This window comes from Sander vitreus, chromosome 13 (genome assembly GCF_031162955.1).
Source record: "Sander vitreus isolate 19-12246 chromosome 13, sanVit1, whole genome shotgun sequence".
NCBI classification, from domain to species: domain Eukaryota; kingdom Metazoa; phylum Chordata; class Actinopteri; order Perciformes; family Percidae; genus Sander; species Sander vitreus.
In genome coordinates, this window is record NC_135867.1 from 30,120,243 (window position 1) to 30,134,782 (window position 14,540).

Genomic DNA, 14,540 nt, shown 5'->3' on the forward strand with positions numbered 1-14,540 from the left:
AAAGAGTGTGGTTTATCATCATCCTGTTCTCCCAGGAGTCTGATTTTTGTGACAGTCTCATTATTTTCTCCTATTTTCTTTCTTAGACTCTGCCCAGCTTCAACATGTGTGCTGATGAAAGCCAGAGAAGAGAGAGTCCTAACACACCACCGTTGTGTCTTGAGTCTGAAAGAAGTAGATAACTGAAGACATCCTTAGACACAGATATCTTGCATGTGTTTTATTGATAGAATTAATGGTCTAAGTAGTAGTCGAAATAACGTCTGGAAGGACTTCATATGAAAATCATTGCCGTATCAAGTGCTGTATTTTATATTTTTATTTGGTTTAGAATAAAGAAAGGAATGGATATTAGCATGATTTTATGGCTGCAGGCTAAGTCAGTGTTACAGAATCTTATTCAACCTTAACCCTAAACACAACTGATGTGCTGTGTGCATTGCTACATTCATCAAACTGACAGATGCGTGAGAGTGGCGGCGACAAGCCCACAGCCATATCCAGGACTTTGCACTCGACCCAGGGCTAAGACCCCTGTTAGCCCAGGGCTGACTGCTCTGTTAAAGGACAATTCCGGCACAAAATGTACCTAGGGGTTAATAACACATGATTACCGAGTTGACCGTTCTCTGGGATGTGTTTTCATACTAATCGAATGGGACCAGTGTTAGCTCAAACCGCTAGTTACCTTATAACGCTAGTTTTCGGGGCACAGGTAAAGTAAAAAGAAATCGCTATTTCTATACCACTAACAAGGCTCAAAATAGCGCCACACTTCCATGGTAACATAATGAGGGTCCCTACATGTAAACCGAAGCATTGAGAACTTTGTAAGTGTACAGACAGTTTATTAAAAAGATAGTTTATAAAGACAATACCGTTTGCATATACATGCCATCTTGGGAAAGCAGTCATGACCAGTCGAACGACGAACGCTGCGCTTGAGCTATGTTAGTGGTTACTGGTTGCAGTAAGACACCTTGATGACAGCCATGCTCCACCATCTAACCATCAGGAGCCAGGCAGCCTTTTTGACTCAGTGAGTACATTATCATACTCTCTTACTTACCACTCAGCTAAGTGAGAGTATTAGTGGCTGGTATGCAGGGTTCAACATGAACTTTTTGTCCAACAGCCAAATAGCTAGTGAATGTTAAAATTTTACTTTTTTTTGGGCTGGTAAGTCAAGCAAATCTACCAGCCACTTATATATTTTACCAGCATTTGGCTGGTAAATGATGCTAATGTTGAACCCTGCTGGTATGTACATGTGCTGAAGGGGAGTGCAAGGACGGTTGATGTCCAGCCGATTGTGGCGGCCTGGTCTAGGTCTCAAAGGTCCAGGGCTGATTTTTTACCCCAGTCCAGCCCTGATGTAGTGTGGATTACCAAAGTGGCCTGTGATTAATAGATGCCAATCCTGGCCATTCATCCTTTACTGAATTCTGCCATCGGTTCTGTGTTTGCCTAAAATCCTCAAAGTGTTTGCTGCATCTCAAGCTAATTTATTTTGAAACAGCGTAGATTCACTGATGGTGATGGTGCCCCTCCTACATGGGGACACACGTTTCTTCCTGGGTGGGTGAAGCGTGTGTGGTGGCTCTTCTCCAGGCTGCGCTCATTGAAAACCAGTGTAATTCCATCATGCAGGGCATGCTGCTGTGCTAAAGGGAAAGAAAACAGCCCGATAGTAATTATAGCTCTGAAGATAGAGTCCACGTTAATAAATCATTTGTAACTATTTATAATGTGTAACCACAGCCACTGATGACTTCAAAATGATGACAGCTTTGTCTGTCATAATCTCCCCCCTCTCTCAGACCTGCCAATTGTCAACCTCAGTGTGGAGCCACAGCCTGTTCTGGAGGGGACTCTGGTCAGATTTCACTGCGCCGCCAAAGCCAACCCACCTGTTATCTACTACAGGTGAGCTTCTCACACACACACACACACACGGTGGCCATTAATAGGTCCTGTAATATGGGTTCAACTAAAATAGACTCAACAAACTGTTTACAGAATACCTCAAATGTTAAACCATTTTTCCATAGGCGGGAAGGTGAGCATGAATAGTTGTCTATCTCCCTGTGTCAGCCCTGTGACCTGTCCAGGGTGTACCACACCTCTTCACCCTCTAAAAGGATAAGCAGGTGTAGCGTAATAGTAGCCATTATTAATAACTCATAATTAATAAAAACTCTAAAACACATAACAATAACTAACAACTTCAAAATGTGCATCATAAACACATACATTTGTACAATGGATGAAGGAGAGTGATGGTGTTACTGGCACCAGACCTAGGGGGAATCTGAACTGGCAGCAATGGCTACACAGGCTAGGAAGCACTGCGTAGCTTAAGAAAAATGTGAATCAACAGAGAGCACGTTAGCGTGTTGCTCACGGCAAAGCTTGTTTATTTCTGAAACAATTGCATACAGTTCCCATACATTCACATTGTCTCTATGTATTAACTCTGATAAGGTGCATGTTAAGATGATAATAAAACGTTTAAAAATTAAATAAATGGTGTAACCAAACTGATGATAAATAATATGAAACAGTCTGACAGAAAACAAATGCACATAAATTCAAATGATTTAACACATATTACACATACAAGACTTTTAATTAATTAAAATTTTAATTTAAAATACTAAAAGATACCAAAATAATATAACCTCACTTCATATTCACTGGACTCGGACACCTACAGTCTTTGACATATAGCCAATGCTATCCTGCTAACACAAATTTAACCGTAGCATAATACACACCCATACATACAACATTCTTACACATCATGTTCTTTCATACACGTGCACTTAATATTAGCGCTTGACAAGATGGCGTCGCCATGTTACTCAATGACCGGGAATGTAAAACTAGCTTGAAACAGTATTTCTCATTACCATTTCCTCACTGCTGGCTGGCTAATACTCTGAACAAAAGATAGAACGTATTTTCTTATGTTACGGGATGCTAATATCAGTAACTTACACTTACAAACTACTATGAAAAACCACATTGTAAAACCGAAAGCGACAGTGACCTATGATTTCATACTTTACAAATAAATATTTATTGAACTAATAACTAAAAAGGCAACGAAATAACAGGCTAAGTAAAAACACTCAGTACAACAATGAATGAATGTAGACCACCGTGTAATCCAGGTAGAATCAGCCAAACATTAGATTTTTGAGATTTAGATTTGATTAAAATTCAAATGATATTTTAATAGGTTGAGATGCCATCAGCAGGTGAGAAAGTATAAGAAGTGCTAGGTGAATTATAAGTTTGCATGCTTAAAGTTTAAGGGAGATCTTTTTGTCTAAAGCTATAAATTAACGATTATTAATTTACTAATTTTGGCATCAAACATCTCACATCAACTCATGAATCACTTAGTACGTCTCAGCCAACGGTTCTGAAGGGCAGAGGAGAGGTTGGTAGACGGAAGCTTCGGCAATCTTCGGACGTCGGGTTTCTCATGTGGCGGTTTGGCTTGATCCCTTTCTCTCTCGGCAGCATGAGACCATCTTCTCTCGTTCGGAACAAGAAGGTTGTGAAAGTCTTCACCGGACCTCGTTGAATTCAAAGTCTCTTTTGCTCAGAGTCTCTTTGTATCAGTGGTTGAATGTCGGCCACTAGCACATCTGCGCAGTGATGAGATTCAACATAGTTCAGCCTTCAGGCAGCACAGTGATGTGGCCTGCCGTCGACGGTCAGAGGTCGGCACAGCAGAGGAGCCAGGTCGAAGAGAGAGATTATAGCGTGACAGGCTGCACAAGTTCTTATCTTTCATAAAGAACCAGGGGAAACCAAGGGACTAAAATGTTCTTGCTTCTCAGGTTGATTAGAGGCTGCTCCCAGCTTGTTCCGTAAAGTTCAAGCCTGCAGCAGATGTAGGGGAGACAGCCAGCTAATCCCCCTCCCGGCCGAGGCCAGGGAGGCCTGCCAATGTAAACAGAGTTGAGCCTGTGAGGGTCCCAAGCTTCTCAGAGTCTTTTCAGTTCTCCAATAAAAGTCCTCTGAAAAGGCGCAAGGTGTCATGGTGTCATCAAGTCCTCCCTTCATACCTCCTCTTGTTTCATCATTCTAACAAATTAAACAAAATGCACTAAAAAGGCATTTCTCCCATGTTTTAATTTTTAAAGTCTCCACTGCTGACTGGTATTAAACCATTAAATGAACAAAATAGATATTTTCATTAGAATATGTTGTTGATAAAATGAACTAATAGACACATCTAACCAAGTCTTAAATGTCAAAAACAGCAATCTAAGACACTTTGATTCCCAAGCATCTGTACGCTAGCCTTGTGAGACCGTCCTGATCTCGCGAGCTCCAGTTTTCCACTCGCAGATCAGTCTGGCATCTTGAAAAATTTGGAGCCGAACGACCAATCAGCGTTGGTTTTGAGGCGGGTTTAGGTGTGACGCAACGAGAAGCGACTGTTCAGTCTAAACAATATGGCAGCTTCCACGGATGAGATGAGCGTAGCTATCGCGCAAGTTTTATCCAAATTAGAAACTATTCCTTCATTATTGCCGTCCTTTTAGTGCTTTAAGTCAACACGCTTGGTCGGGACTATTGCCGTCCCTTTTGATGCAGTTATGTTAAGGAAAAGGTCGTGGGTGGGCTTACGGTTCCATGACACGCAGGAACTACGGGACGGTTGGGTTTAGGAAAGGGTCGGAGGTGGGCGTACAGTCCCGTTACACGCGTGAAGAACGGGACGGTTGGGTTTAGGAAAGGGTCGTGGGTGGGCGTATGGGTCTGTGACACGCGGGAGGAAAGAAAAAAAAACGACTATAGCAAGCGTGGCAAGCGTGACATGCGGGATGCAAACCCCGCTCTCCTGGGTGAAAGTCCTGTGTTTGACCCATCCACGAACCCCGCTCTCCTGGGTGAAAGTCCTGTGTTTGACCCATCCACCACTCCAACCAACCTCCTTACGCGGAAATTCGCTCTTACATACTACTCGCTAAATCCTATCTAACTGCTGCTCTCCCCGGTGCGTTACACAAACATGCTGAAAGATGCCTTTTTCGTCGCATCAGACGCTGACATCCACTGACAGCCACTGTCCAAACGTCCTTATTTCACGAGTTCGGAATGAGAACGGGTTGGCCTGCCAGCCTCTGAGTGTGTATGCATCTGTGGTCCGTGCATTACTGCTAATCTGTGCATGTTTGTTTGCCAAGACTCATGGGTGTTTGGGACAAAAGTACAACAGCAGCTCGAGAGCAGCACCATGTCTGCAGACACACAGATACAGGACAGGAGGAGGGATGGGTGACAATTCACCTCAACAACTCCACACAGGCGTCCACACCGCTTGCTGTCTGGCATACTCATCATTGCCGGTTTGTATTTCAAAAAAATCGCAAAGGAAGTCAGGAGAAATGAAGTGATGGATAGAGGAAAAGAAAGTGAATCAGACGACTAATGTAAAGGAGGGCGAGGGAAGAAGGAGCCGGAAATGATTTGAAGTATAAAGGAGGGAGAGAGAAAGTATGGACAGAACAGAGGAAGAGAGGAGATGAGTTGATTGCAAATCAAGCGCCTCCTATTCCTTTGGAGAGCGCTGTCGACTGCTTCTGCTGCCACACTCTGCTTTTGAAGGCTTCATTTGTCATTTCAGCACTATCCAATGAGAGGCTCGGTTGTGCGGGTCAAGCTTGGCCTGTCATCCATTTGATGTGAACACAAGGACATAAAATCATGCTGTCTGCTTATTGGCAAAAAACTGTCAGACTGTTTTGGCACTGAAATCTCCTGGGCGGTGTTTGTGTATGGTGCGGTAGAGGATCAATCGTATCCAGCTGGATATCAGCACACACTGCAATTAAAGATTGTTAGAAATTAAACATTGAGATTTAAATTTCCCTGATTGTGATTCAAATTTAGAATTACTGCTTGACATAACAATTTATGCTTTGTAATACCTCAATTTTAGTGCCAAAACAAAAAAAAAGGCCCTATTGAAACTAAAGGAATTATTATTACGACAAATGAATTGCCTTTTGGAGGGGCTTAACATACTCAAAAGCTCACCAAAATTGGCGGTCACATCAAGTCTGGTGAAAATGTACGTATTTTAAGGGTTTCGGGAATAGGCGCACAAAAATGGCTCGCTAGCTCCCCCTACAAAGTTAAAAAATTGAGCCCCTGCAGTGTGTTTAATGTAGACTCACAAAAGTTGGTACACATGCATGTCAAGACGTACAAAAAAGCTCATTGGAGCCATACCCTTAACACAACAGGAAGTCCGCCATTTTGAATTTAAAGTTCGAAATTAGTGTGTTTTTGGCCATTTCCACGTCGTACTTTAACGAACTCCTAGAAATTTCATCCGATCAACTTCAAATTTGGTCTATACCATCTAAAGACCTTAGAGATGAAAAATTATTAAAAGAAAAAATGTTGGTCATGGGGCCTTGCCGTGGCAGGGCGGCCATTTTGTGCGTTTCGCCATCGAAACAGGAAGTGGATGTAACTTGAGTGTACATTGTCCAGTTGGCTCAAAACCTTTCAAGATTCATAAGACTAACCCTGAGGACATCTACCGGCCAAAATTGACTCAAAGTCATAGCGCCCCCTAGTGGCAACAGAAAGTAGGCCCAAAACTATAGGTGCTATACTTTAACTACTCTGAGAGATCAACTTCAAATTTGGTCATTTAAAGACCTCAACGATGAAAAGTTATTAAAAGCAAAACTTTTCGTCCAACGGTGTGGGTGTGGTGTGGCGGCCATTTTGACCATTTATCGATGAACAAAGAAGGGTCCAGGCCTGGGGACATCTACAGGCCAAAATTGACTTTTAATGCTGGCAACAGGAAATCAGCCTTATATGACAAACATCATCCGATTTACATGAAACTTAAAATGTGTGGTCTAAATGTGAAACTGAGCCGCCCCCTATATGTTATCCACGCCCATGTGCTCAGGCCACACCCACTTTCATAACTTTTGAACCATTTAAGGTACAGTGTTGTGTGAGGTATCATTGAACTCAGCAGAGAGTTCCTTTTTCATTGATGATGTTATCCCCGCTTGGTACAACTTTTGCAATACACCATCTCAAACGGCGCACACTCCACCATGCGCGCTGTGTCTGACAGTTGCATCCACCAGTAACCCCGGCGCTCGCAGAGGAGCGAGGGCCTGTCCAACGCTGCTTGTTAGGAATAGTTTTTGTTATTGTGCTTTAAAGAAATTTGTATGTACTGGTAGCAACAACTACAGTTCGGCAGCCACAATTTCACTATGCAAGACAGCATTTATATCCACTTAAACATGAACATCAGTATGCAACATTAACCACAAAGGACCTATTATTGGATTCATTTGACCCATTTGTCATGCATACCATATTTGCTTTGAATTGTTTAAAAATCTCTAGAAGAGGATTTCATTATTGAAATGTTTAGTTTGGAAGTACCACAGCAAACACAAGGTGGTTTGAATGGAGAATGTTAAAGCTGACAGCAGTGATCCTTTTGTTTTTCTCTCCTAGTTTAAGGTGAAGTAAACTTTACTATTCCACGATCTTCCACTTCCAGGATTGCTCCGTTGCCGCCGAAAATTCCGCCGTATGTCAAATTCTTTTCGGCCAGATGTCCGTTATTGTCCTCTTTCTTTGCGTTGGCATTCTAAACTCCAGTGGATTTATAAGTACTATGGTTAGCTAGCTAGACTATCCTTCCTGAGACTATTTTGCAGCAGTACTGGGACTCCGTGCAGCACTTAGCGATGCCCAAGACGATTGTGATTGGTTTAAAGAAATGCCAATAAACCAGAGCACGTTCTTCTCCCATCCAGGAATGCTGTGTGGACTAGCCAGACCTTCTGGCAAGGTCTGGCAATGCAAGAATATATTCCATAATGCTTTTATATTTGGTATTGTCACCTGTTTCCCTTTACATAAATAAAGACATTTCCAGCATAAATTAATGCAGAAAAAGTTAGAAATAGGGTGCAAAGAATTCACCAGAATGCATGAAATTAAGTGTTTAATGATCAAAATTTTCTGAAGGAGGACCCCCTGAGCCCTCGCATCATATGTGGCCTCAAATCTGGAAACAAAACCTTTGCCTTTCAGTTGCTAGGCCAGCTGTGATTAGGCCAAATGTTTGTGCCATCTAACAAACATCTACAAACTGGGCGGGTGAAATGAACATAGATGGCCATTAACAAGCTGGGCAAGCCAAACACCGTTTCGGTGATCTGCTCTGCGTCTGTGCCCTGCACATCCTCAAGTCCTAGAAACAAATCACATCGAGCTATTAATGAGTCCAATGGTAACAGGGACAAATGAGCTCCTAAATCTCTCAATGCCTGCATCACAAGACCAGGGGGACTTGGCTCAGCCAGGAGACATTATCTGGCTCTTCAAAATGTATCCCTGCAATTTTGCCACACATTTTCACAATGATGTCTAGTCTGTGCTTATTTATTAAGTGAGGGACCCAAACCAGCAAATAAGAGAAAGTTAAAACAGACTTAATAAATCTCGAATAAAACATTTTCATAAAAGATGTAGCAACATTAAAACTTCTCAATTGCCGATAAAAGTATAAGCTGGGCCTTATACAAACCCCATCTGTGTTGGCATTAAATCAGGTCAGGTTATTGTCTATAATTGTACCCAGATGTTTGTACTGCTGTACACCTTCAACAGCCTGGCCATGAGAAAAACACAGGAGAACTTGGCTGAAATCAATGATTTCATTTCTTTGTTTGTTTTTTTCCTATGTGACTTTTGTTACTGCAACATTGTTATAGTGACGAAAGCGAGATCAGTCTCTGCCTGTCAGAAATAAATCACAAAAAAGTATTTAAATGTGATTTAGGATTTAGATGGATGATGATCCCTAAAGGTTAATGTTGTTTTAGACTCAGATTGTGTTATAAGTTCATAGATAGTCATCTATCCTCCTATATCATCTCTAATGAAGGCAGGAGTCTCTGTGAGAATGTCTTTTATCTGGTTAACTGAACCGGATGTGCGAAGGATGTCAGACGCAGCACGCTGTTGTAGGATAGTGCTGCGCTAAGCTAAACGCTAAAGAGGGAAAGTCGATGATTTTCAACCCTTCTGAAGAGACCTAATGTTCCAACTAACTTTGCTGAAGTGAAAACACACAGTGAGAGGGTCAAAGTGTATGAAAACACAGACAACAGCCAAAAACAAGTTGAGGTTTATTTTTATGTCCACAGTGTTAGCATGGTTAGCATTGCTAAGCCTCTGTCCTGATTGACAGGTCCTAAAGCCTCCCCTGCTTTATCATCTTATTACTTTGTTTTAAAATAAATGGGACCATAATTTACCAAATGAACGTCATGCTGTACTGAAGAAGACTTTAAACTAGCGATTGAGACCTCATTATGAAAATGTTTACTGAAGTTATAAATCAAGTGAGAAGTAGGTTCATTTTCTCACAGACCTCTATAGAAACAGACTTCATTTTGGAGCCAGTGGAGTCGCCCCCTGCTGGATATTAGAGAGAATGCAGCTTTAAGGAGCTTCAGCATTTGCGTCACCTTTCAGACCCAGAAGTTGCCGCTTGGTCTCACCCTGTGTCTTTTTATATATTAGCCTCTTGGTACTACTTTACAGATGCAGAGTGTCTGCCAGACATCAACAACAGCAGTGTTTTCAGCAGAACGTATGGAAAAAGGGGACTTAATGTACTTTTTGAGTTTTGGCAACACACATTAAACATTGTCAAAGATCCAAAACTGTAGGTGATTGCCTGGAGAAATAAGCTCAGTGAGTCAAAAATTCAGCTCCTACTCTGACGGTTTGCTGGTAATTCACTCTTTACTCCTACACAAGTTGACATCACCTCATTACAGATGTTCATGAGCGGGCCTCTGCTCCAGGTTCAGCATGCTCCAGCACACAAACCAAGCAGGGACTGCAAGGTCAGTTGCCACAATGTCAGGAAGTGTTTCTGTAAGATACTGGCTATGTTAGCCTTATACACAATTATTTATCACCAGCCACCACAGCAATGCTGGTATTGTTTTTACCGTGTGTGTTTAAAGGCAAAATATGGTCCCGGAGACACCTACTGTAGCAGAAACTAGCACAGAGGCACTTTTGCTTATTTTTCAAGTGTTATATAATAGCATCACACCCATTCAGTTACGAAACTTTACAGGTGTGTAGGTAAGATCAAAATGAAGGCCAAGTTGGGTGTTGTGTGAGCAAGGGGGCAGGACGTAGGGGGTAGGAAGTAAGGACCCCCCCACTGGTCCAACACAAGATGGTCTCTAGTTTTCCATTTGTATTTTATATTGTCCATAGTAGTCATTATTCCTGCGCTGTTTTTCCTGCGGACAGTGTGCTGGCTGGTTTTCAGCAGGATGTCGGGAGATGTGGTGTCCTTTCGCCGAGACTTGGCTGGGTCCTGGAGTGCTTGTATGACTTCATGTGATGTCACAAATACAATTGATTAATTGGTTGAAGTAGTCAGGGTATGATAAAGGATGAAGAGCAAAGCAGAGTCCTGTGGTCTTATAAGGAAGTGCAATCTTAGTTTGGCAACACAGATCACTGCGCTACGTTGGAGTTTAACCCGGTGGGACGAGAGGGTCGCCTCCCTACGCCTGCGGGTTGTGGGGGAAAACTCTGACTGTTGTTTGTGCATATGCACCAAACAAGAGTTCAGAGTATTCGGCCTTCTTGGAGACCTTGAGTGGAGTCCTGCATGGGGCTCCAGTTGGGGACTCCATAGTTCTGCTGGGGGGACTTCAACGCGCACGTGGGTAATGATGGAGACACATGGAGAGGCGTGATTGGGAGGAACGGCCTCCCTGATCTAAACCAGAGTGGTTGTTTGTTGTTGGACTTCTGTGCTAGTCATGGATTGTCTATAACGAACACCATGTTCGAACATAGGGATGCTCATAAGTGTACTTGGTACCAGAGCACCCTAGGCCAAAGGTCAATGATCGATTTTATAATCGTTTCATCTGATCTGAGGCCATATGTTTTGGACACTCGGGTGAAGAGAGGGGCGGAGCTGTCAACCGATCACCATCTGGTGGTGAGTTGGGTCAGGGGGTGGGGGAAGACTCTGGACAGACCTGGTAAGCCCAAACGGGTAGTGCGGGTAAATTGGGAACGTCTGGAGGAGGCCCCTGTCCGACAGACTTTCAACTCACACCTCCGGGCGGAGCTTTTCGTGCATCCCTGTGGAGGCTGGGGGCATTGAACCCGAGTGGACAATGTTCAAAGTTTCCATTGCTGAAGCTGCGGTGAGGAGCTGTGGTCTTAGGGTCTTAGGTGCCTCAAGGGGCGGTAACCCACGAACACCGTGGTGGACACCGGTGGTCAGGGAAGCCGTCCGACTGAAGAAGGAGTCTTTCCGGGATATGTTATCCCAGGCGACTCCGGAGGCAGTTGCAAGGTACCGAAGGGCCCGAAGGGCTGCAGCCTCTGCCGTGAAAGAGGCAAAGCAGCGTGTGTGGGAGAAGTTCGGAGAAGACATGGAGAAGGACTTTCGGTCGGCACCAAGGTGCTTCTGGAAAACCGTTCGCCACCTCAGGAGGGGAGCGGAGAACCATCCAAGCTGTGTACAGTAAGGATGGGACGCTGTTGACCTCAACTGAGGAGGTAATAGAGGCGGTGGAAGGAGCACTTTGAGGAACTCCTAAATCCGACTAATACGCCCTCTATGGTAGAGGCAGAGCTGGAGGATGAGGGGGGGGATTGGCATCAATTTCCCTGGTGGAGGTTGCTGAGGTAGTTAAACAACTCCACAGTGGCAAAGCCCCAGGAATTGATGAGATCCGTCCAGAAATGCTTAAAGCTCTGGGTGTGGAGGGGTTGTCTTGGTTGACACGCCTCTTCAACATTGCGTGGAAGTCTGGGACGGTGCCTAAGGAGTGGCAGACCGGGGTGGTAGTTCCCCTTTTTAAAAAGGGGGACCAGAGAGTGTGTGCCAATTACAGGGGTATCACACTTCTCAGCCTCCCCGGTAAAGTCTACTCGAAGGTGCTGGAAAGGAGGGTTCGGTCGATAGTCGAATCTCAGGTTGAAGAGGAACAATGCGGATTCCGTCCTGGTCGTGGAACAACGGACCAGATCTTTACTCTTGCAAGGATCCTGGAGGGAGCCTGGGAGTATGCCCAACCAGTCTACATGTGTTTTTGTGGATCTGGAGAAGGCGTATGACCGGGTGCCCCGGGAGATACTGTGGGAGGTGCTGCGGGAGTACGGGGTGAGGGGGTCCCTTCTCAGGGCCATCCAATCTCTGTACGACCAAAGCGAGAGCTGTGTCCGGGTTCTCGGCAGTAAGTCGGACTCGTTTCAGGTGAGAGTTGGCCTCCGCCAGGGCTGCGCTTTGTCACCAATCCTGTTTGTAGTATTTATGGACAGGATATCGAGGCGTAGTCGGGGTGGAGAGGGGTTGCAGTTCGGTGGGCTGGGGATCTCATCGCTGCTTTTTGCAGATGATGTGGTCCTGATGGCATCATCGGCCTGTGACCTTCAGCACTCACTGGATCGGTTCGCAGCCGAGTGTGAAGCGGCTGGGATGAGGATCAGCACCTCTAAATCGGAGGCCATGGTTCTCAGCAGGAAACCGATGGAGTGCCTTCTCCAGGTAGGGAATGAGTCCTTACCCCAAGTGAAGGAGTTCAAGTACCTTGGGGTCTTGTTCGCGAGTGAGGGGACAATGGAGCGGGAGATTGGTCGGAGAATCGGCACAGCAGGTGCGGTATTACATTCAATTTATCGCACCGTTGTGACGAAAAGAGAGCTGAGCCAGAAGGCAAAGCTCTCGATCTACCCGGTCAGTTTTGTTCCTACCCTCACCTATGGTCATGAAGGCTGGGTCATGACCGAAAGAACAAGATCCAGGGTACAAGCGGCCGAAATGGGTTTCCTCAGGAGGGTAGCTGGCGTCTCCCTTAGAGATAGGGTGAGAAGCTCAGTTATCCGTGAGGAGCTCGGAGTAGAGCCGCTGCTCGGCTTTGCGTCGAAAGGAGCCAGTTGAGGTGGTTCGGGCATCTGGTAAGGATGCCCCCTGGGCGCCTCCCTAGGGAGGTGTTCCAGGCACGTCCAGCTGGGAGGAGGCCTCGGGGGAGACCCAGGACTAGGTGGAGGGATTATATCTCTAACCTGGCCTGGGAACGCCTCGGGATCCCCCCAGTCGGAGCTGGTTAATGTGGCCCGGAAAGGGAAGTTTGGGGTCCCCTGCTGGAGCTGCTACCCCCCGCGACCCGACCCGGATAAGCGGATGAAGATGGATGGAGATCACTGCGCTGAGTTTACTGTTCAAAGCAACTTGATGAAAAGTTCACGTCAAAGTTGCAGGTGATATTTTTATCAACACGTCGTAAGAAACCCTGCAAAGCAACAAAATTAGTAGCAAAGCTTGTGCAGGTTTTACAGACAGTGGCCTATCAATGTCCTACAACATTTTCAGTTTCATAAACAGGATAGAGAGATCAAACCAAGGATAAGTCATGTGGTCTTCAAACAGCAGATTTTAGAGATGACTGACTTTTATGCAATAAAAAGTCCATGTTTTTGACAGGCTGCTATAAATCAATACAACATGCTGATAAAGGCTGAAACAAGCCTGTCGCTGTCACCAGGTAGAACAGGGAGCCAAAGATAATCAAATGTGTCTGGAAGGCAGTTAGATGTGTCCTTTCAGGGCTGGATTGTCCAACACAACTCACATCAAATGAGCTGACACTCATGCAGCAGCTCTGTGTTACTTCTGATCCCTTTGAAGAAACCAGATGGTAATCTGACAAGGTGGTCACCTGTATTTTGTTACTGGATGTGTCAGGGGACTGTGCTATGCAATGGCAGACTGAAGCCTGACAGGGAACTGGAAGTGTGTGCAAACATTAAGAATCTGCTGCGAAATGTCTGGTCAAGTTTTCAAGAAGAAAAGGGAGGGAGGTTGTATTTTGACAGCAAAAGGACGTGAGCGTCTCAGTCATCGGCAAAAAAAAGAAGTAAGTCAGCTAAAGTCAGCTGTCTATACATATATCACAATGTGAGGATGTGCCTAATGTTTGCAATGTTACACAGGTGAAAAAAGGCAGTGGTGCTGGAGGCCAGGGCAATATCCACATTTTTCAGGTGAAAGCCAGTGTTGCAAATCTCGGTGAAATACGGTGTAAATGTGAAAAGTTGGTGAAAAAAACGTTAAAAAAAGCTTACTGTAAAATGAAACTGTAAAAGTAGTTGTGGGTGACAACTAGGCAACCACCAGCACAAGTACATACAGTACTAACACATTAACAGTTGCCAGTTAAAGGACAGTAATAAAACCGAGGTTCTCCTCATTGGCACCAAATCCTATCCAAAACCGACAGTTTTTCTCTCACTATTGATAACTCCTCCATTTCACCCTCCCCCCAGGTTAAGAGTCTGGGTGTCATCCTTGACAGTACACTATCCTTTCAACCCCACATCAATAACATTACCCGGTCTGCCTACTTCCACCTACGAACCATCAATCACCTCCGCCCCTCCCTTAGCCCCTACACTGCCGCCAT

General features: G+C 44.7%; 2 protein-coding genes across 2 annotated transcripts in view; one reads left to right on the forward strand and one right to left on the reverse strand.

Moving 5' to 3' along the window:
- The window catches only part of LOC144527451 (uncharacterized), a 160,608-nt gene that overhangs the window by 75,660 nt on the left and 70,408 nt on the right, over positions 1–14,540 (reverse strand). The gene's annotated exons all lie outside the window — the stretch shown is intronic.
- LOC144528158 (kin of IRRE-like protein 3) overlaps positions 1–14,540 on the forward strand; it is a 125,347-nt gene that overhangs the window by 48,333 nt on the left and 62,474 nt on the right. The window contains exon 8 of the mRNA XM_078266634.1: positions 1,821–1,926. Within this exon, the coding sequence (XP_078122760.1) occupies positions 1,821–1,926 (106 nt within the window). The remainder of the gene's footprint in view (positions 1–1,820; positions 1,927–14,540) is intronic.